Source organism: Pistacia vera, unplaced genomic scaffold (genome assembly GCF_008641045.1).
Source record: "Pistacia vera cultivar Batoury unplaced genomic scaffold, PisVer_v2 Contig317, whole genome shotgun sequence".
In the NCBI taxonomy this organism is placed as follows: domain Eukaryota; kingdom Viridiplantae; phylum Streptophyta; class Magnoliopsida; order Sapindales; family Anacardiaceae; genus Pistacia; species Pistacia vera.
The window spans coordinates 647,176-667,785 of record NW_022196132.1 but is presented as its reverse complement, the minus strand read 5'-3'; the positions used below and the strand labels follow the sequence as shown (position 1 = coordinate 667,785).

Below are 20,610 nucleotides of genomic sequence, written 5' to 3'. Positions count from 1 at the left end.
GGTTTGATGACATATGGCTAATTTAATTAGTGCTTCTTAATTGTGTTTTATTACCAAAATGTGAAGATAATTAACCTTATTTTAATAAATTTAAATTAGTTGTCTTTTGTGAAATTGGCTAGTTTGTGACAATTATGTCTTTTTCTAATAAATTTTTGATTTTGATGTTTAAAAAATTTATTAAGTTGGACAACTGAAATGACTGTTTTATCTATGTGGATAGTATTTTTATTTTTGAAATAAGAGTTAATGATTAATCTCTTGAGATAAATAACAAAAATTCTAAAATAATAAAAATCTTCTTCCATTAAGTTTTAAGCGTTTAAATAAATAATAGGAAAACAATTTGATAATACCAACTTATAACCGTCCTATTTTTACATAATTTACTGGGATTTTTATTTTATTAATACCTAAGGTGATTTATGTCTTTTTAACTCTTGAAATAATAAAAATAAAACCATCACTAACAATTTTGGAGTTAAAAATAGAAAAAGTTACATAATCCTATTCACTATGTTTGAATATAAGTGTTAAATGGTGAGTGTGTTTTTTTTTCAATGAATTTTGGAAAGGTTAAAAGAGGTGATTTGATGACTTTTTGAGATGTCAAAGGATGGTTGACTGAAAAAGAAATGGGATAATTGTCATTTCCTAGAAGAATAAGGATAATAATTGACAACTCTCCAACTATTGTTGAATTTTATATGGATTTTAATTTAATGACTTTAAATAATTTTTAGGATCCTTAAAAAGTTAAATTTCTTGATTGGACTCCATTAGGTGGTTAAATGTCAATAATACCCTTGAAACTTTGTAGTTTTGTTTTATTATTTGCCTTTTAATATGTTACAAGTATTGTGGAAGGCCAACTTAAAAGTTGGAAAGTTTTGTCATTTACATTAGCTTATGGTATTTCTTCTTAGTGTATGCATCTTTGTTGTTCACAACTTTCCATCCAAGTCAACCTAAAGGTTTTCATATTTCTTTATTGTTAAATGCAATTAATATTTTATTAGGGTTTATTCCTTTGGTATCATTGAGTTATCCACTAGTAACAATATAATTCCTCTTCTTGTAGAAATAATACACTAACCTCGTTTACCATTAGTTTTTGGGAAATTATTAGTAAACCCCTACACATTTGAGGAATTAAAAAGCACCCCTTGGTTTCGGAAATAAGACCCTAGCCCCCATTCTCTCAAGTTCCATTAATGAGAATCTGCTAAGAGTGCAAGGATGAATTGACCCTTTGACAAAATAACAAAACATATCCTAATTGCCTAACTACCTTCTCTGTCATCCCTTAATTGTGCAACCACCATCTGTTGTTGGTGTTGCCACCTCTAACAACCTTGTGGTATAGCTAGATGTCTCTACGACACCGCAATAACCACTAAAGGCTTTGACTGCCTCGGATTTATCACTTAAGGCTACCAAAGGTCTCGCAACTATTGCAAAAGGATTGAAAGCCTTAATAACGACAATGATAAAGGTTAAAAAAAGACCTCAGGACAATTGATAAGGTCATATTTGCCCTTGAAGGCTGCGTAGAGCTCGAATTTAGCCTCTACTATTGTCAATAGCCTAGATCTAGCCTTGTCACTGATGAGGCCAAATTCGGCCTCTCGACATTGGTAGAGGCTAGGGTTGCCCCTATCGAAGCTTTTAGAGGCCATATTAAGTCTTAAGCAGCCATTAGAGGTCTAATTTGGTTTCATGGCAATCTATTGAGGTGTTTACTGGTGAGAAAGAGAGGAATAAAATGGTAGAAGCAGGAGAAAAGACGAAGAACAAAAAAGATGACGGGGGAGAAGAAAAAATTAGCTAGGGTTCTCCTAGGTGAAAGTTAGAAATGCCCTTCCTTATAAATTAAAATTACAACTTTACTTGTATGTCAGTTAACATTAATGGCAAAGTTAAACAAAATGGGGGCTAGGGTCCAATTTCTCAAATTAGTGGGCTTCGAATTCCTCAAATCTATGGGGGTTTACTAAAAAAATCCCTTACTTTCGGCAGTCAATTAAAAATGTCAACTATGTCGACTTATGCAATGATCAAATTCACCTAAAAAATTTTAGAATTTTGTTTTGAAAATTTCACTTATATTATGAATTTCTAAGAAATTTATGTTTAAGAGTGATATGATCTTTTAAAGGTCAAAATCAGTCAAAAAAGTTAATTTTAATGGAAAAAAACTAGGGATATATGAGATAATTAAATAATTTCCATACCAAGAGGACCATTGTTAATGGTAGATAACTCAGGTACACCAAAGAAAAAGCCCTACTTTCTTTAAAATTCAATTTTATAATTAGGTAAGTGAAAGGTTAGGTCGCATAGGAATAAATTAATTCATACGAAATTATAATAAGTAGTTGAATAATGATGTGTTAACTTGCCATTATCTTTATAACATTTTGTTGTGATATAGTATCAGATCGGTTAATAAATTATTGCAATTGGGTTAATTTTTAATTGGATTGCTACGGACAATTCTCTCCATTTGTGATAGGGTTAATAACATTTACACCCCCTAAGGTTTCACTATTTTCGGTGTATAGATAAGAGCATTAGGTCAACACTTACACCCCAATGATGTTAGGGCAAACTTAACTGGAAGAGGTTAGTTCAGTAATAGCACTTGAAAGTAATGAAGAAATAGAAGAAACGAGTTAAAAAGTTAAAAACTCACTCAAGACTCATATATAAAAAAAAGTCAGCCTTTTTATCTTTAAAAAAATTAGATTAGAAAGATTATTTCCTTTATATTTACAGAGTAAAACCACCATCATTTCAACCCAGAGCCAAAAAAAATCATATATCTTCACTATCTTTTATCTTTCGTTAATGACCAAATTCGTACAACCAAAGCCAAAACCACAAGAACCAGCAACTATGGATTACACCTCAAGGACAAACATTAGAAGGAAAAAAAGGAGGATGAGGGTGTTGTAGTTGATGATAGTTGAATCATGGAAATAGCAACGAGTGATAGATAGGGAAAATAAAATAAATTGCATATAGTGGCAACTGTGGCTTGCTTATGGGAAAGTGTTTGAGGCGATTATGTTACAAAAAAATGTAGAGAATCTTGCAAAGCTACAGATCGGAGGATATGGAGACCGGTGGTGTGGGTTGTATAATTTATGTACGTAGTTATTATAGCACGTATGATGGTGTGCGTAGAAGTCTTTGCAGTGGTTTCATTTGATTTTTTTTTTTTTTTTTTTAAACCCATTATATTTTGTTATGTGTTTTTGTTTCTAGTTAATTTTGATAGTGAAAATATTGTGAAGCCAAAAAACGGGGTCGTTTCATTTAAGTTAATTGAAGGAATCCTGGCCGTCAGATCAAGACAGATCCAAGGGCTAATATTTGCTAATATGGGCTTATATAAAAAGAGAAGCTACAGTGTGGTTACAGTCGCATTTTTCTAATCTGTAACAGTTAGGGTTTATACGAAATTAGAGAGCAATTAGGTTGGGTATTCTTGCTGAGGCTTTCTGGGAATAATCTGGGTAGATTAGAGAGAGGGTTGCGTTTCCATCTTGAGGCTGGTTTAGTCCTCTGTTCTTGTAGATTGTAGAGAGTTTCTTGAGCGAATAGGCCTAAGTTGAGTGTTGCTCTGTTTCGGCAAATTTGTATGGTTTTCTTCTTGTAATTGTTGGATAATCTTTTAGTGCTGTGAGTATTCGTATTTCGGAGCTCAACGTGGATGTAGTCTATACAATATTGGATAGACAAACCACGGTAAATTCATGCCTTGTGTGTGTGTGTGTTTTGGGTCTTGAATCTTGATTGTGTTTGTTTGTGTTGCGAATTGATTAATTAGGCTTGGGTTATAATATTGGTATCAGAGCCAAAGTTCTAAGGTGTATCTAGGTTTAGAAATCGTTTAATTCTTGACGAATTCGAAAATTAGGGTTTGTCAGTTTTTGTGGGTTTTTCGATTTAAAGGTTCCTAGATCATTAGGACTTCGAATCTTGCTGAGTCTTGGGATTAATTTGTGAGATTAGGTCACAAACACAAGGGATCGACGAAATTTGTGCAAAATCGAAATTAGGGTTTTGTTAGGATTTGGGGTTTTTTCGAATTAAAGGCTTCTAGAGCTTTGGGGTTTCGAATCGTCCTGAATCTGGTCGAATTGGTTAGTCTGAGTCACAAACATGAGTCAAGGGGAGAAATCTTGGTATTGCCTAGGGGCTGTAGTAGTACTGTTCACTTTCATCTTATTTGATAAGTCTAAGGGTATCTCAATTGGAAAACCAGTAACCTCCTTAAAAATTGCCTGACAGTACCTGGCGACCTCTGGTATAACAACGCCACGTACACTTTAGACTATCCTACCCTGCCATTACAGTACAATGAGCACTACTCGTATGGAGATCTCCCAATACGATGGGAAGATCAATTTTAACACATGGAAAAAGAAGATGAAGGCCCTCCTTTCACATAATAAGGTCGGGCTTGCTCTGGAAAAAGACACCACCAAGTGGTCTGAAGAGAAACTGAAGAAGAAGGCTGAAGTTGATGAGGAAGCCTATAATCTAATCATAATGAATCTGTCTGATGCGGTCCTGCGAAAGGTAGATGGCATGGAAACACCGCTCACACTCTGGGGTAAACTCGAATCCCTTTATTCCTTACAGTTTGCACCAAACTTAGCATTCCTTAAAGGAGCTTTATTCTCTTATAAAATAAATGTTACTAAGTCTATAGAATAAAACCTTGATGAGTTTCTTAAGATGACGTTAGTGTTGAAAGGTACAGATCAGGAGTTAGGAGATTCTAGTTTGTCGATGATACTATTAAATTCATTGCCTGATGAGTACTTAGTGATAGAAAATGCTTTACAATACACTGTGACAGTTCCTAGTGTTGACCTGATTATAGCTGGCCTGAAATCTAGGGAATTGGAGTTGAAAATACAGAAAATGAATGGAAATAACTTGTTTGTCAAAAGTAAGACAGATCCTGGACAATTAGGAAGTGATAGTAACAAGAATTTCCAACAACACATGAACTCTAAGACTAAGAAAAAAAGGAAGAATAACAAGTCTAAGGGAGAAACTAGGAAGTGCTTTCACTGTAATAAACCAGGCCACCTTAAGAAGAACTGCTATGATTGGATAAAGAAACAAAAACAACACAATACAGAGAGTAATTTAGCTAGCACTAGCACTGACATTGAAATTTCAGAAGCCCTCACTGTTTCAAATCAAGCTAGTAGTAAAGAATGGGTTCTAAATTCAGGATACACCTTTCATATGAGCCCAAACATCCAATGGTTTTAGAACCTTAGGAAAGGAGAGTTAGAAACTGTTTTCATGGGTAATACTCACTCTTGTAAGGTTCAAGGTATAGGAAACATAACCATTAGGTTAAATAATGGTAAAGTCACAATGTTAATCAGAGTAAGGTATATATCTGACCTTAACCGAAACTTGATTTCCTTAGGAACATTGGATGAAGTTGGATGTAGTTATAAGGCAGAAAAAGGGTCCATAGTTGTGTATAAGAATAATGAAATTTTGCTTGAAGGGGTCAAACAAAATGGGCTGTACATTTTGTGTGGTCAACATTGTGCATCCACTGTAAATTCTGCTCTATTATCTACTAATATGACTACTGCAGTGAAATGGCATTTGAGACTTGGCCACATAGGCCAAAAAGGTATGACAGTGTTAAGCCAGCAAGGCTATTTTGGTAAGGAATTCATATCTACATTAATTTTCTGTAAAGTTTGTGTGTTGGGAAAACAACATAGAATGAGTTTCCAAAAGGGAACTCATCTGGTTGAAAAAAGGGTTGGATTATGTGCATGCAAACCTTTGGGGCCCTGAAAGGGTTAGGACACATGGAGGCAATTGATATTTCCTCTCTATAGTGGATGATTATAGTAGGAAGATATCGGTGTACCTTCTTAGGTCCAAGGATGAAGCCTTAACTAAGTTTAAAGGCTGGAAAAACTTGGTTGAAAACCAAGTTAATAGGAAGGTGAAAACCTTTAGGACAGACAATGGCTTAGAATTCTGTAATCCATAGTTTGACTCTTATTGTGTAGAAGAGGGAATTTTGAGGCATAGGACAGTTAGGGGAACCCCTCAGTAGAACGGGGTTGCTGAGAGAATGAATAGAACCCTTCTAGAGAGGGTTAGATGTCTCTTATTCACAGCTGGTCTACCAAAAACCTTTTGGGGGGAAGCACTAGGTACAACAGCCTATCTAATAAATAGAAGCCCTTCTAGCTCAATAGACTTTAAGTGCCTTGAAGAAAGGTGGTCTGGGAGGAGACCAACTCTTGAACACCTAAGAGTCTTTAGATGTGCTGCATATGCACATACCAGAAATGGAAAGTTAGAGCCAAGATCTCTTAAGTGTGTTTTTTTGGGATATCAAGAGGGAACTAAGGGTTATAGGCTGTGGGAAAGGGCTGCCCCAAGGGTTAAGGTAATTGTTAGTAGGGATGAGATTTTCAATGAAACTGTTTTTCCTTGCAAATCTGGTACTAACAGTGCAGGTAGCTCACAAGAAGGTTCTGAAACTTCTGGACAAACTGGGATAACTCAGTTTGAGGTAGAGCCTGAAACAAATCTTGACCATTACATCTAAACAGATGAGACTGGCCTACTTGAAGACCAGCCACAACAAACTCAAGAGCAAGAGGATGAAGATGACCCTCCTGACAATGCTGAAGTGGATCAGCCTAGTAATCTGGCCCAATACCAGTTAGCCAGAGATAGAGTCAAGAGGGAGATCAGACCTCCTACAAGGTACAACTATGCTGACCTGATCTATACAGCACTCTTGGCTGGTTCAGAGATACATCGCTCAGAACCCAACACTTATGATGAGGCAATGAGATCAAGGGACAGAAAAGAATGGGTGGTTGCTATGGAAGAGGAGATGGAGTCACTGCACTCAAACAACACTTGGACACTAGTTCCAAAGCCAAAGAATCAGAAGTTGGTGGAATGCAGATGGCTGTACAAACTAAAAGAAGGGATAAATGAATCTGATCCACCAAGATTCAAAGCAAGGTTAGTGGCTACGGGCTATACTCAGAGAGCAGGTATTGATTTCACTGAAATATTTTCTCCAGTAGTTAAATTTAAAACTATTAGAATTATGCTAGCAATTGTTGTTCAATATGACTTAGAGATAGAGCAATTGGATGTTAAAACAGCTTTCTTGCATGGTGAGTTGGATGAAAAAAATATTCATGAGTCAACCCTTAGGTTTTAAGGATAAAAAATTGCCTGATTATGTATGCTTACTGAATAAATCTCTGTATGGACTTAAACAGTCCCCTAAACAATGGTACAAGAGGTTTGATGCATTCATAGTAGGAAATAGATTCACTAGAAGCATGTATGACAACTGTTTCTATTTTGCCTGTATGAATAACATGCCAATTTATCTCCTGTTATATGTAGATGACATGTTAATAATTAGTAAGTCCATGTCTCAAATTAATGCTTTAAAAGCCAAATTAAATACTGAATTTGATATGAAAGACTTAGGGAAGGCAAAGAAAATACTAGGAATGATGATTGATAGAGATAGAAGTGCAAATACCCTTAAACTCCATCAATCCTCATACTTACAGAAACTGGTTTCAAAATTTGGTATGGCTGAATCCAAAGCAGTGACAATGCCCTTAGCAAACCATTTCATACTTAGTAAGTCACAATCCCCAAAAACAGATTCAGATAGGCTAAAAATGGAGAATGTCCCTTATTCTAATGCCATAGGTTTTGTAATGTATTCCATGATATCCACCAGACCTGATTTAGCATATGTAATATCTCTATTAAGCAGGTTCATGTCAAATCCTGGAAATGAACATTGGAATGCTTTAAAATGGTTATTGAGATACATTAATGGCACTGTTCAGATTGGTTTAATTTTCTGTAAAAGATATGCATCACTTGATCTGGTTGGGTATGTAGATGCAGATTTTTTACAGAAAATTAAACCAATCTGATGGTGCCTAAGACTCCAGGAAGTTCACAACTGTTTATTATTTTACATTGGGAGGCAACTGTGTTAGCTAGAAAGCACAGTTGCAACTACTGGTTGCACTTTCCACTACAGAAGCAGAGTATGTGGCAATTTCAGATGCATTCAAGGAAGCAACATGGTTGCAAGGAATTATGAAAGAAGCTGATCTGTTGAATGGCACAGCGACAGTTTACTCTGATAGTCGGAGTGCCATCCACCTGAGTAAGAACCCAGTGTATCATGAACCAACAAAACATGTGGATGTCAGGCATCACTTCGTCAGAGACTTGATTGCAAAGGGAGAAATCAACCTTCTGAAGGTACCTACTGAAGAGAATCCAGCAGACATGAGAACCAAAGTAGTGACCACAGCCAAGTTCAAGCACTGCTTGAACTTGCTTCACATTAGATAGACACTTTCTTTTAGAGTTGAGAAGAAATATGGGATAGCTTACTGCACTAAAAAGAAGTCCAACAATAAAAAAGAAGAAAGGAAAATAAATGGAAGGAAGAGAGTTGGCTTCAAGGTGGAGACTAAAAATATTGTGAAGCCAAAAAACGGGGTCGTTTCATTTAAGTTAATTGAAGGAATCCTGGCCGTCAGATCAAGACAGATCCAAGGGCTGATATTTGCTGATATGGGCTTATATAAAAAGAGAAGCTACAGTGTGGTTACAGCCGCATTCTTCTAATCTGTAACAGTTAGGGTTTATATGAAATTAGAGAGCAATTAGGTTGGGTATTCTTGCTAAGGCTTTCTAGGAATAACCTATGTAGATTAGAAAGAGGGTTGTGTTTCCTTTTTGAGGCTGGTTTAGTCCTCTGTTTCTTACAGATTGTAGAGAGTTTCTTGAGCGAATAAGCCTAAGTTGAGTGTTGCTCTGTTTCGGCAGATTTGTATGGTTTTCTTCTTGTAATTGTTGGATAATCTTTTAGTGCTGTGAGTATCCGTATTTCAGAGCTCAATGTGGATGTAGTCTATCCAATATTGGATAGACGAACCACGGTAAATTTGTGCCTTGTGTGTGTGTGTTTTGGGTCTTGAATCTTGATTGTGTTTGTTTGTGTTGCGAATTGATTAATTAGGCTTGGGTTATAACAGATAAGTTTAATTTGTTGATTTAGATTGAATTCTGTTTGACGCATCTGGCTTTTCTAACTTGTAAAAGGGATTAGAAATTTGCCCAAAAAAAATTCAGAAATAAAAGAAGGGTAAAGGCTTTGGTTGTACTGGTGTGTTACAGTTGAAAAACAGGGCACGAGAAAAGCAGGGAAAGGAACATCAGTGTCAACTGAATTGATTCATTCTCATTGATTTTGAAATGGGCACAAATAGCATGTGTATATGCCTTCTGTACAGAGGATTCTCGAAGAAAAAGAATAACAAACTCTACCACTAATATTTGTACAACTCAGCAACAAAAAATAACTAACTAAAAAGAATACACAGCAGATCAACACTACCCATTTTCATCAGGAAAATGCCGAGAGCCCTTAGGTGAAGTGGTGGTGATGTCCAACTGTACGTGGGCTTCATTCTAAAAAGTATTATTATCCAATATACACCCACACCCCCCCCCCCCCCCCCCCCCCACCCCCCCCCCCCCCCCCCCCCCCCCCCCCCCCGCGGAAGATGGAGAATAGAGGTTAACTATTCCCATCTTGAAAAGAAGAGTATTAAGCACATTGGAGGAGAGTGCTTTGGTTAAAATGTCAGCTAACTGGGAGTGGCTAGGAACATGGGCAGTGGTAATGCTGCCCTCTTGAATTTTGTTGCAAATGATGTGACAATCCACTTCAATGTGTTTGGTACGCTCGTGGAAAACTGGATTCGCAGCAATGTGTAAGGCTGCTTGATTATCACAATGAAGGATGGTCGGGGTAGGATGTGGAATGTGCAAGTCATCAAAGAGTTGGCAAATCCATGTAAACTCACAAGTGGCTGCCATAGCATGATACTCAGAGTGGGCAGAAGAACGGGATACCACAGATTGCTTTTTGGATTACAAGGAGATGAGTGACTGTCCAATGAATATGCAAAAACCAGTTGTGGACTTTCGGGTATCAGGGCATGAAGCCCAGTCTGAATCGCAGTAACCATGTAATTGAATTGGAGAGTGAGCCGAGAGGAGAAGACCCTGACTTGGATTGCTTTTGAGATACTTCAAGATTTTGTGTGCAGCGTGTAAGTGAAGGTCACTTGGTCGAGACATGAACTAACTGAGAAGTTAGACTGAATAATTGATATCAGGCCTGGTGATTGTCAAGTATATAAGCCGACCAATGAGGCGCCTGAAAGGACTAGGATCTGAAAGAGGAGTACCAGAATCTTGACTTAGCTTGAGATTTTGATTCATAGGTAGTTTAACAGGTTTGGAGCCGAGAGTGCCAGAATCTGAAAGTATGTCAAGTGTGTATTTCCGCTGACATAAGTGAATGCCTTTGGTGGATCTTGCTACCTCAAGTCCAAGAAAGTATCGAAGAGGACCTAAATCCTTAACTTTGAAGCAAGTGTTCAGAAAGTTCTTGAGAGACTCAATGCAAATAAGAGAGTCGGAAGCAACCACAATGTCATCAACACACACTAACAAAGCTGTGAAGGAGTCTTTAGTCACCATGGTAAATAAACCATAATCTGAAATGGACTGTTTAAAACCGTAGTTAATGAGAGAATTGGAAAATTTGGCATGCCATTGGTGTGAAGCCTGCTTGAGTCCATAGAGACTCTTGAGAAGTTTGCATACCTGACCATGTTGGCCCTTTGTATAGCCGGGGGGTTTTACCATATATATATCTTCATCCAAATCCTCGTGGAGGAAAGCATTATTAACCTCAAATTGCTGCAAGTGCCAGCCCTTGATGGCCGCTATGGCTAAGAGGCACCGAACGGTGACAATCTTGGCCACAGGAGAAAAAGTCCCGTGATAGTCGATCCATTCCTGCTGAGTATAGCCTTTGGCCACAAGCCTAGCTTTTAATCTTTCTATGGTGCCATCCGCATGGTATTTTGTCTTGTAAACATATTTACAGGCAATAGGATTGATCCCTTGAGGTAGATCAGTCAACACCCAAGTTCTGTTTAGCTCAAGAGCATCCAGTTCAGCCTGCATTGCCTCACACCATCTCAGGTCCTTAACAGCTTGGTTATAGGTTTGTGGGTCAAGATGTGAAGAAATAGAAGTGGAAAAAGCACGAAAAACAGGTGATAAACAATGATATGAAAGTGATTGATGTAAAGGAAAAAACAGTACCTGAGGAAGACATCTTGTCCAACGCTTGTGAAGAGGTGAAGTGAGTCTGATTGTAGTGGTAATCCTGTAGATACTGAGGTGCATTCCGAGTTCTTGTGGATCTGTGAAGCTGTGGTGATGGGGATGAATGGTTGGAGGAATGGTTATGCGTTGGAGAGGATGAAGAGGGAGGTGAAGGAGTGTGGGTTAGGATGCTGTCTGTTTGGGGTAGAATGGGGGAAGAAATGTTAGGGGAAGTATGGACAGGTTGAGGGGTCGAGGTGTAGGTAGGAGGGAAATGAATGGGAGCTGTGTGGAAAGGTTGAAGAGAAAGAGTAGGATTGGGAGAGGAGTGTGAGGGAAGTGTGTATGATTGAAGGAAAGGAAAAATTGTTTCATGAAAGATGACATTCCGGGAGATAAAAGTAGTGTGAGTTTGCATATCAAGGAGCTTGTATCCTTTGACAGCAAAAGGGTAACCAAGAAAAATGGCTTGTCTGGCTCGTGGATCAAATTTGGTTCGGCCATTGGAAATGGTGGAAGCAAAACAAAGGCAACCAAAGGTTCTCATATGGGAATAGATTGGAGGTTTATTGAAAAGTATTTCAAAAGGACTTTTATTGTTTAGGAGAGGTGAAGGAATGCGATTGATGATGTAGGTAGCAGTTAGCACACATTCAGTCCAAAAGGTTAAGGGGAGACCAGCTTGAAACCGTAGAGCTCAGGCCATGTTAAGTAAGTGCTGATGTTTCCGCTCTACAAGGGCATTTTGTTGGGGTGTCTCAATGCAAGTGGTTGATGAATGATGCCTTTTTGATTGAAGAATGAGGTCATATTGAATTCGGCACCATTATCACTTCTTAGTATTTGAACTTTGAGATTGAATTGTGTTTCCACAAGGTTACAAAAAGATTCAATGCATGATCGAGTTTGAGACTTATTGGTGAGAAGGTAAACCCAGGTGTTGCGAGAGAAGTGATCAACTATAGATAAAAAATATTTGGAGCCATCACGGGCAGTAACCGAGTATGGTCCCCAAAGGTTGCAAGCAATAATTTCAAAAGGGCGAGAAGTGGAATGTGTGTTAATGGAAAAAGGCAATCGGTGCTGTTTAGCCAGTGGACATATGCAACAAGGAAAATCATTTGTATTAGAATTTTGAGAGGTTACAATAGGATCTTTGATTAAAGCAATTCTGGAATGAGAAGTATGGCCTAGCCTATAGTGCCAAGTATCAGATATTTGAATATTAGATAGTATGGAAGCTGAAACAGAGTCATGTTTGTTGGAAGAGGTGGACAGATGGTCAACAAGAGCTGTGGGAGGCACCGTAGTATGCAACAGGTGGTAAAGTCCTTGCCTCACTTCACCCTTCCTAATCGTTGTCCAAGATGAAAGGTCCTGAAGAAAACAAAAATCAGAGAAGAAAACAAGACAACAACAAGCAAGGGAAGTGGTTAGTCTTTTAGCTAAAATCAAATTAAAATTAAAGGAGGGAACATAGAGAACATGATGAAGCAAAATGTGCTGTCCAAGATGAACAGTGCCAATATGAGTGACGGGTGCTACTGCTCCATTAGGCATTTTGACAGAGTATGATACATGATGAGTTATTGTGGTGAGAAGGGAGGTGCTACAGACCATATGATCTGTAGCACCCGTATCAATGATCCAAGGAAGATATGAGTGATGAGAAGAAACAGATAATGATAAAGGGCATGAAGTCAAAATACCAGACATAGGGGGAGCAGTAGCAGAGTTAACATGCGGAGGAAAAGCAATCTTGGATGAGTTGGTGGAGCAAGTAGGCGTCATCAGATGCTCTTTATGCTACAACAAACTAAGGAGTTGATGATACTAGTGCTTTGTAAGGGCAACCGTGGCAGAGGGGTCTTCATCAGATTCAGCAGAAGCGGAATTGGCAAACACTGGTGATGGTTTTGCTTTGAAAAATTTGTGCCCAGGTGGGTAATCGTGAAGTTTATAGCACTTGTTAGCAACATGTCCACTCATGTGACAATGAGTACAGGTAGGGGGTGCAGCATTGCCTGCTTTAAAGCAATTCTCAAGGAGATGACCAGATAAATGGCAGTGAGTACAATATGGGCAAGGTTTCCGAGGTTGGCTGGATTTGTTGGGGGGTTCGGAGTTGGGATAGTATTTCTTCATGGCAAGAACCATGGAGTCAGGGGAGGGGTTGGTTTGGAGCATGAGATGTCGATGCTCTTGTTGCTGGATGAGAGAAAAAACTCTGCCAACAGAGGGTAAAGGATCAAGAAGCATAATCTGGTCACGAGAATTGTTGTAGGAGTCATTTAGGCCCATTAGAAATTGAATAACGCAATCTCTATGGTATCAATCCGAAAGGGTTTTTAATTGACCGCAAGTACAGTTAGGCAAAGGGTCAAATATGTTGAGTTCATCCCAAATAGCTTTCAACTTTCCATAATAGATGCTTATCGGATCTTGATCTTGATGAAGTCCAGCAAGTGTTTTCTTGAGATGAAAGATTCGAGAGCCATTTTGTTGAGTAAAACGCTCCCGTAGCTCGAAGCAGACAGTAGCAGCATCATCAACGAGCGCAATACTGGATTTGATGGAGGAAGAGATCGAGTTTTGAAGCCAAGATGTAACCATGTCATTACAACGTTCCCATGGTTGAAGTAAAGGGTCAGATGGGTTGATGGGTCTGGTGAGTTCACCATTAATGAACCCTAATTTGTTTTTGGCTCGAAGAGCATGGTGAATGGCACGGGACCAAGTGGTGTAGTTGTCAATAGTGAGACGTTCAGGGACGAGAGAAAGGGAGGGGTTATCCCCATGGTCAAGTCGATACGGATTGGTTGCGTCATTGAAATTAAGATATTGATTGGGTGGAGGAGGAGGAGGAGTAGGAGGTGTTTGAACGGAGGAATCGTCAGAAGCCATGGATGGATTCACTGCTCTGATACCATATTAAAGTTGAAAAACAGAGCACGAGAAAAGCAGGGAAAGGAACACCAGTGTCAACTGAATTGATTCATTCTCATTGATTTTGAAATGGGCACAAATAGCATGTATATATGCCTTCTGTACAGAGGATTCTCGAAGAAAAAGAATAACAAACTCTATCACTAATATTTGTACAACTCAGCAACAAAAAATAACTAACTAAAAAGAATACACAGCAGATCAACACTACCCGTTTTCATTAGTAAAATGCCGAGAGCCCTTAGGTGAAGTAATGGTGATGTCCAGCTGTACGTGGGCTTCATTCTGAAAAGTATTATTATCCAATATGGTGAGCGGTGGTGATGATTTGAGGAAAGATATAGTAACTGGTTTTATAAGTTTTAGTATTGATAAAGTGGAGAGATCAATCAAATAATCATTATTTTATTTATTTATTTATAAAGAATAATTTAATTAATAAGGAGATAATAAATTACTTTTTTTTTTCTTTGTTTTCATAAGTACTTAAGTTAGAAAGTAAGATTGTGAACTAAATAGAATAACAAGGGCAAAATAGACTTTACATAATAAAATACACTGATCTGTTAATTATGCCCTAAGCCCTTAACTTCACTCACAGTTTGGGGTGTAAGTGTTGACCTAATGTTCTTCTTAGTCCGTTGGAAGCTTTGAAACCTGAGGGGGTGTTGAATTATTAACCCTTTGTGAATAAGACAGAAATCATTGAGAACCGAAGAGGGACTTTATATTAAAATAATAAAATAAGACAAAAATTAATGGAATCTGAATGAGATTGAGTGATGCCTCTTTTTAATCCACTCATGAGAATTCTAAATTCAGAAATTTGTAATGTGCTTATTGGTGATTTTAAGCCTCAATTTTTTTTTTTAAAATTTTTTTGTTTTAAATTCTATTATTTTAGTCCTTTAAAGTAATACAAGATTAGTTGATTATAACTTAGCTTTTAAAATTAAAATAAAATAACAAAAATACCCCTTTATTAAAGTTAGTTATTAAAATTTTGTTATATGTCAATATAATAATGCATGTTTTTTTAAATATGCAGTTAAATTAATGTTAGAGAGGGTAACCAAAGTAATTAACATTAATTATAGGAAAATTAGATAAATGAGATTGTAAATAATTTCATATACATGCGAAAAAAACATGTGACTGAGGTCAAATTTGGAAATATAAATACAAATACAATCTAAACATCAAAATAGAAGATTATGCATATTAATGAGGTCCGTCCATGCGTGATGGTGAATAAACCTTCACTCTCCAGCTTTTAACAATGCCAGTTTATATACTTCACCGTGTATATATTAATTGAACCAATAAAAATCTATCACACACAGATGTTTAGTGAAAGATAAAGAGATAAATTAACATGGACTCATTAGTTAGTCGGATGCATTAATTTTTAGATTTTTTAGTCAAAACAACGTTTTTCTTCTCATTATTCTCTTCAATAATTCTTAGTAAATTTCACCATTACTTTAGATCAGGTAATTATGTATTAATCCATGTCAGAAATCCTTAGATATGGAAAATGTTGTTATGAAAACTCGTAACAATCAGAGATATCCAATCGATTACGACGGAACTACGTAGGATATGTGCGTGATTATAAATAATCAGTTTGGAATGGATTATAATATCCACAACAGGAATAGACAAGAGGTTTTTAAAGTGGTTCGACGGGTTAGAACCAAGCCTACATCCTCTAATGTCTTATTGCTTATATTTGGATTACACACAAGATAGAGAGCTGATGCTCTTTCTAAATGGTTTCCTATGCTTGAGTGTATTCAATCCAGCATAGTTCAAAATGGAGGTGGTGCCTCCATTTTATACAACCGCCTCCATTTTATACAACCGCCTCCATTTTATACACACCGTCTAACAGTGGTTGGGAGTTTGTGTTACAAGGTGGATTACACGCATAATCCTCCTTAATCTGGATCTGAGTCAGTCCTCACCCATGCTTAGGATTGATAAGCTTATTGGTTAAATCATCTGCTGTAGGAGCGACACTTAGGATGATTTTGATCATTAAATCTCGGTATAGTTTATAGACAGGTGGCACAAATCTGGCCATCGAAAAATCATGCACAACACCTGTAAATTGAGGGAGAGAGAATCTAAAATAAAATTTCAACGTGTAATAGTTATATTCATTTGATAACTTATGCGTACACAAGAAGAAGAGGGCCGGAGAAGGAGAAAGGATATATATACTCGAAAATTCTCAAAATTATGGACCTCTGCTTTCTGGATTTCCATTTTCTGGTCTCTGAAAGAAGAAGAAGAAGAAGAAGACGCATGAGGTGTGATCATTTCCATTATACTCCTTTGATAACTTATGCATTGATTTACACGGAGAAGAAGATATATAGAACAAATTTATAATATGCAAATGATACGCACTTTCTTGAACTAATTAAAATGGTGACTCGTAGTTGAAAGTTTCATGCTTCTTTTTAAGGTAAGCATCGGCATCTCCGTCAACTCTAGGGTTTCCAAATAAAGGGCCTTTGTCTCCATCAATGTGACCAACTGTTGGTGCATTGATTCCTTCATCTTCTTCATATTGATCTTTCCCTCTTTGCTGCTTCCTCGACTTGAATACAGAAAAGGGTATGCAAAAACAACACACTTAGTTATTGTTCTTGCCGCTCATCATCATCGAAAAAATAAGGTTAGTTTTGGAGCTAAAATCGAGTTCAATGATCAAAGTACTTAACCAACACTATGTATTTAGTCTAGGAGGTCTAGTATGATTTTGTAATATATTATAACATATTATTGTTAAACATTATTAAATCGATTAATATTTTATTACAATTGGGTTAATTTTTAATAGAAGTTCTACTTCTACCGACAATTCTCCTCATTTATGAATACAACTAGATAAAAAGAACCCGTTAGACTGAGTAGTTGAAATTCTAAATTGAGAACTTTGTTACGACCTTATTGGTAATTAAGCCTCAATTTAGCTGGAAATTTGAGTTAAATTTATTTTTAAAATAGTTTTTGATTTTAAGTTAAGGAGAATGAAGTTCAATTACTAAGACAATATCTACTTGACCAAACTTATTATTAACTCAACTTTGTTTCCGAATCTTGCAAAAACATCATTTATTCAATTGAAGGAAAATTGAGAAATGTGAGATGTGATTGGTAAAATTGTGAATTTGTATTCCAACTTTTGTATAAGTNATATGCAAGGTATATGTGTGAGGAGGGGTCTGGTGAAAAGTTGGTGGTTAATTTTTGCTGCTGCTTTGGGATTTCTGCTTGTGTATCCTGTGTATTTTCTCTAGGAAGTGCAGATTTTTGGCTTTTGTGTAGTGCTATCTGGAGCGGGCAGCAGTGTATAGATTTCGTCCTAGGGTGATTGTGCTGCCCGTGTAAAGGGATGGGTTGTTTGCCCCAAGGTTGTTGCTCCTTGCTCCTTGTAGGTGCTGTTAGTGTTGGGTTACGATTGCTTATCCTTGGATTTTTTGTTCCTTTTGTTAGGCGTGGCTCTTCGGCATGTCCAGGAGTCGGCTCTGCAGGGCTGTCCCTGTCTTATGATGTATTCTTTATTCTTTATAAACTTGTCAGTTACCACCCAAAAAAAAAAAATAAATAAAAAAATAATAATAATAATAATAATAATAATAATGAAGGACATGTGACCGAATCGGAAAAACTTAATAACCCTGTACACGAGATATTTACCTAAAATATTGGATACATTAAAAATTCCTGCTTAATGGGCCTAGATAATATCATATCATGGATTCCTTACAAGTTAAAAATCTTTTTAACGACCCCTACTTATTTGTTAAACATCCCCAATCTCCTTATTAAATAAGGATAAATTTGTAATAAAGAACGGGGAGAAAAAATCGAGATGGGAGGTTACAAGATCGTTCATCACCACATGTGAATCCATGGTTATCTGCAATACAATTTTAACAAAAATTAAAATAAAAAAATAAAAAACTAATTACTTTTGCATTGGATTTGAAACAAAGAAGAATTAATTGCAAATGTAACGTCTGATGATCAGGATTCTACATTCAGCTCAAGCAAATTTGTCATATGATATTCTCTATTCATTTCAATGTCCATTAAATTCGCACATGGATAAAAAAAATGGAGCTCTCAGGTTACAGGTACATACGATGTTGCTTCTCTTTTCTTTTTCTTAGGAAATTTCTTTCTTTAAATTAATACATAAGGGTATTTTGAAAATGGCTTTGTCATGGTTAAAGCCATTTATATAAAGATCCAAGCTCTTCCCCCTACAAACAGTCCTGAACATGAAAGCAAGCTGTTTAAATCATTGAACAATGATAAATGAAAGAAATTTAGCAGCAGAAAATTCAACGCTTGGGTTGTGATCTTAAAAGTACCGTGGGTATCTAAATAAGCTCTAATATATTTGTTTTCTGTGCTACTTTTGAGTTTGCAAATTGATACATCAGTTCATCTCTCCAGTGAGCGTCCATATTTTAATCTCATTAGTCTTGGTTTATTGGCGCTATCTTGTACTAAAGACCAAAATTTTATTCAGAATTTTTTGTATCGAAAATTGAGAATTGTCTTTTACTAATAATCATTGGTGTTAAATAACAAAAGTCCAGCAGATGTTCGCATCTGAGAATTTCGAACTGATGCATAATCAAGAATTCGCTTTGCACTTAGGCATACATATACCTTTTGTTATAAATACAATCCGGCATGTCACCCATAAAAGGATAAGATAAGGCCTTATAAAGAACTTTGTATAGAGTTTCAAAAGGTTGAGATCATCTAAGAACACATTTCCTGATTGTGATCTTAGTGATATTCCACTCAATTTCGTCGTAAGATGGAGATTGTTGAAAGAGAAAGTGAACAAATAGAAGGACGCGAATGCACGAAGATTGACATCGATTACTTGTACTTGCCATTGGCCAATTCCGTGAAGAGAGAGTTGGATACCTTGCATCCTTTATCTGCAGGATGCACTATCCACAGAGTTCCTGAAAGTCTACGTCAATTAGATGAAAAGGCATTCAAACCTCGAATAGTTTCCATTGGTCCAATTCATCATGGTAGACAAGAGTTAAAAGCAATGGAAAAATACAAAAGAAGGTACTTAGCAGATTTTCTTCAGCGAACTGAGGTAAGTTTGGTAGAGTTTATAAAAGTTATAAAGGAAAAGGAAGAAATGGTCCGTAATTGTTATGCAGAAAGCATTGAACTTAACAGTGATGACTTTGTGAAAATGATTTTAATGGATGGTATCTTTATTATTGAGGTATTATTGAGGAATATTATGGAGGAAATTCCTATCTCTGATCGAGTATTCAGTCATCCATATATAATACATGATATAAATGATGACATGTATTTGCTTGAAAATCAGCTTCCTTTTTTTATCCTTGAGGACTTGTTTACGCGAGCCAATATTGACATATCCTCTGACAAAGATGACAATAAACTTTCGATTCATGAGATGACTCATGAATTCACTAGATTTCATTGGGGTTTTTTAGGTATAGAGAATCACTTTGAAAAAAGCAATTATTTGAGAGTGAAACATCTTGTTCATTTCCTAAGAATTAGTATGAAACCTTATTCCGGGATAGAATCTGAGAAGAGACCTAAAATCCTAACCACACCCAGTGTTACACAGCTAAATAAAGCTGGAGTAAAGTTTAAGTTGGGATCAACTTCAAACTTATTTGCTTTAAAATTCAAAAATGGGATATTGGAAATTCCACAACTCAATATATGTAGCCCGATGGAATATATACTGAAAAATCTTTTGGCCTTCGAGCAATGTCAATGCAATGATAATCTCTTAAGTGACTATGTTATACTCATGAATTATCTTGTAAACACTCCCAAAGATGTAGAATTACTTGTTCGACATGAAATTGTTGAGAATCCACTAGGGGATAATTCACGAGTATCAACTCTTTTTCATAAACTTGTGGAACAAACTACTTTCGATGCGTATTATTTCCATTTTTCTTCTCTTGCTGAAGATCTGAACAAGTACTGCAAAGCTCCTTGGCACAAGTGGAAGGCAATCTTGAAACAAGATTATTTTAAAACTCCATGGACTACTGTTTCTGTTATTGCCGCTATTGTTCTCCTTGTACTCACTTTAATACAAACTTTTTGTGATGTCATAAATCTCATGCAGGTGAGAATTGTTTAATGGTTAATCACTTACTTTTTTTCTTTTTTTCTTTTCTTACAAGCTATTTTCTTCTCCATGGCTTTTTGTAATTGATTGAGGTTCTGTTATTCCCAAAACAGGCTTCCAGTTGAGTTGATATACAAATAGATTGGATAATTAACAAAAGGGGCAGACATAAATTTTTGTATATTGGACTTTCATGAACCTCAATCTGTTGTATTTTAATTTGA

The 20,610-nt window shown here is 36.6% G+C and overlaps 2 protein-coding genes across 2 annotated transcripts; one reads left to right on the top strand and one right to left on the bottom strand.

Moving 5' to 3' along the window:
- Positions 1-13,593: 13,593 nt before the first annotated feature.
- Positions 13,594-14,166, bottom strand: LOC116136554. The gene has a single exon (XM_031422238.1). The coding sequence runs from the start codon at positions 14,164-14,166 to the stop codon at positions 13,594-13,596; it is 573 nt and encodes a 190-aa protein (XP_031278098.1).
- A 4,891-nt stretch (positions 14,167-19,057) lies between these two features.
- LOC116136553 (UPF0481 protein At3g47200-like) lies at positions 19,058-20,511 on the top strand. Its single transcript, XM_031422237.1, has 2 exons — positions 19,058-20,383; positions 20,500-20,511. Exons 1-2 carry the CDS (start codon positions 19,058-19,060, stop codon positions 20,509-20,511), a joined length of 1,338 nt encoding a protein of 445 aa, XP_031278097.1.
- Positions 20,512-20,610: the final 99 nt, after the last annotated feature.

Bases quoted from the DNA above. Each gene is read 5' to 3' on its own strand.
- LOC116136554 (XM_031422238.1), bottom strand. From the start codon at position 14,166: ATGGCTTCTGACGATTCCTCCGTTCAAACACCTCCTACTCCTCCTCCT.
- LOC116136553 (XM_031422237.1), top strand. From the start codon at position 19,058: ATGGAGATTGTTGAAAGAGAAAGTGAACAAATAGAAGGACGCGAATGC.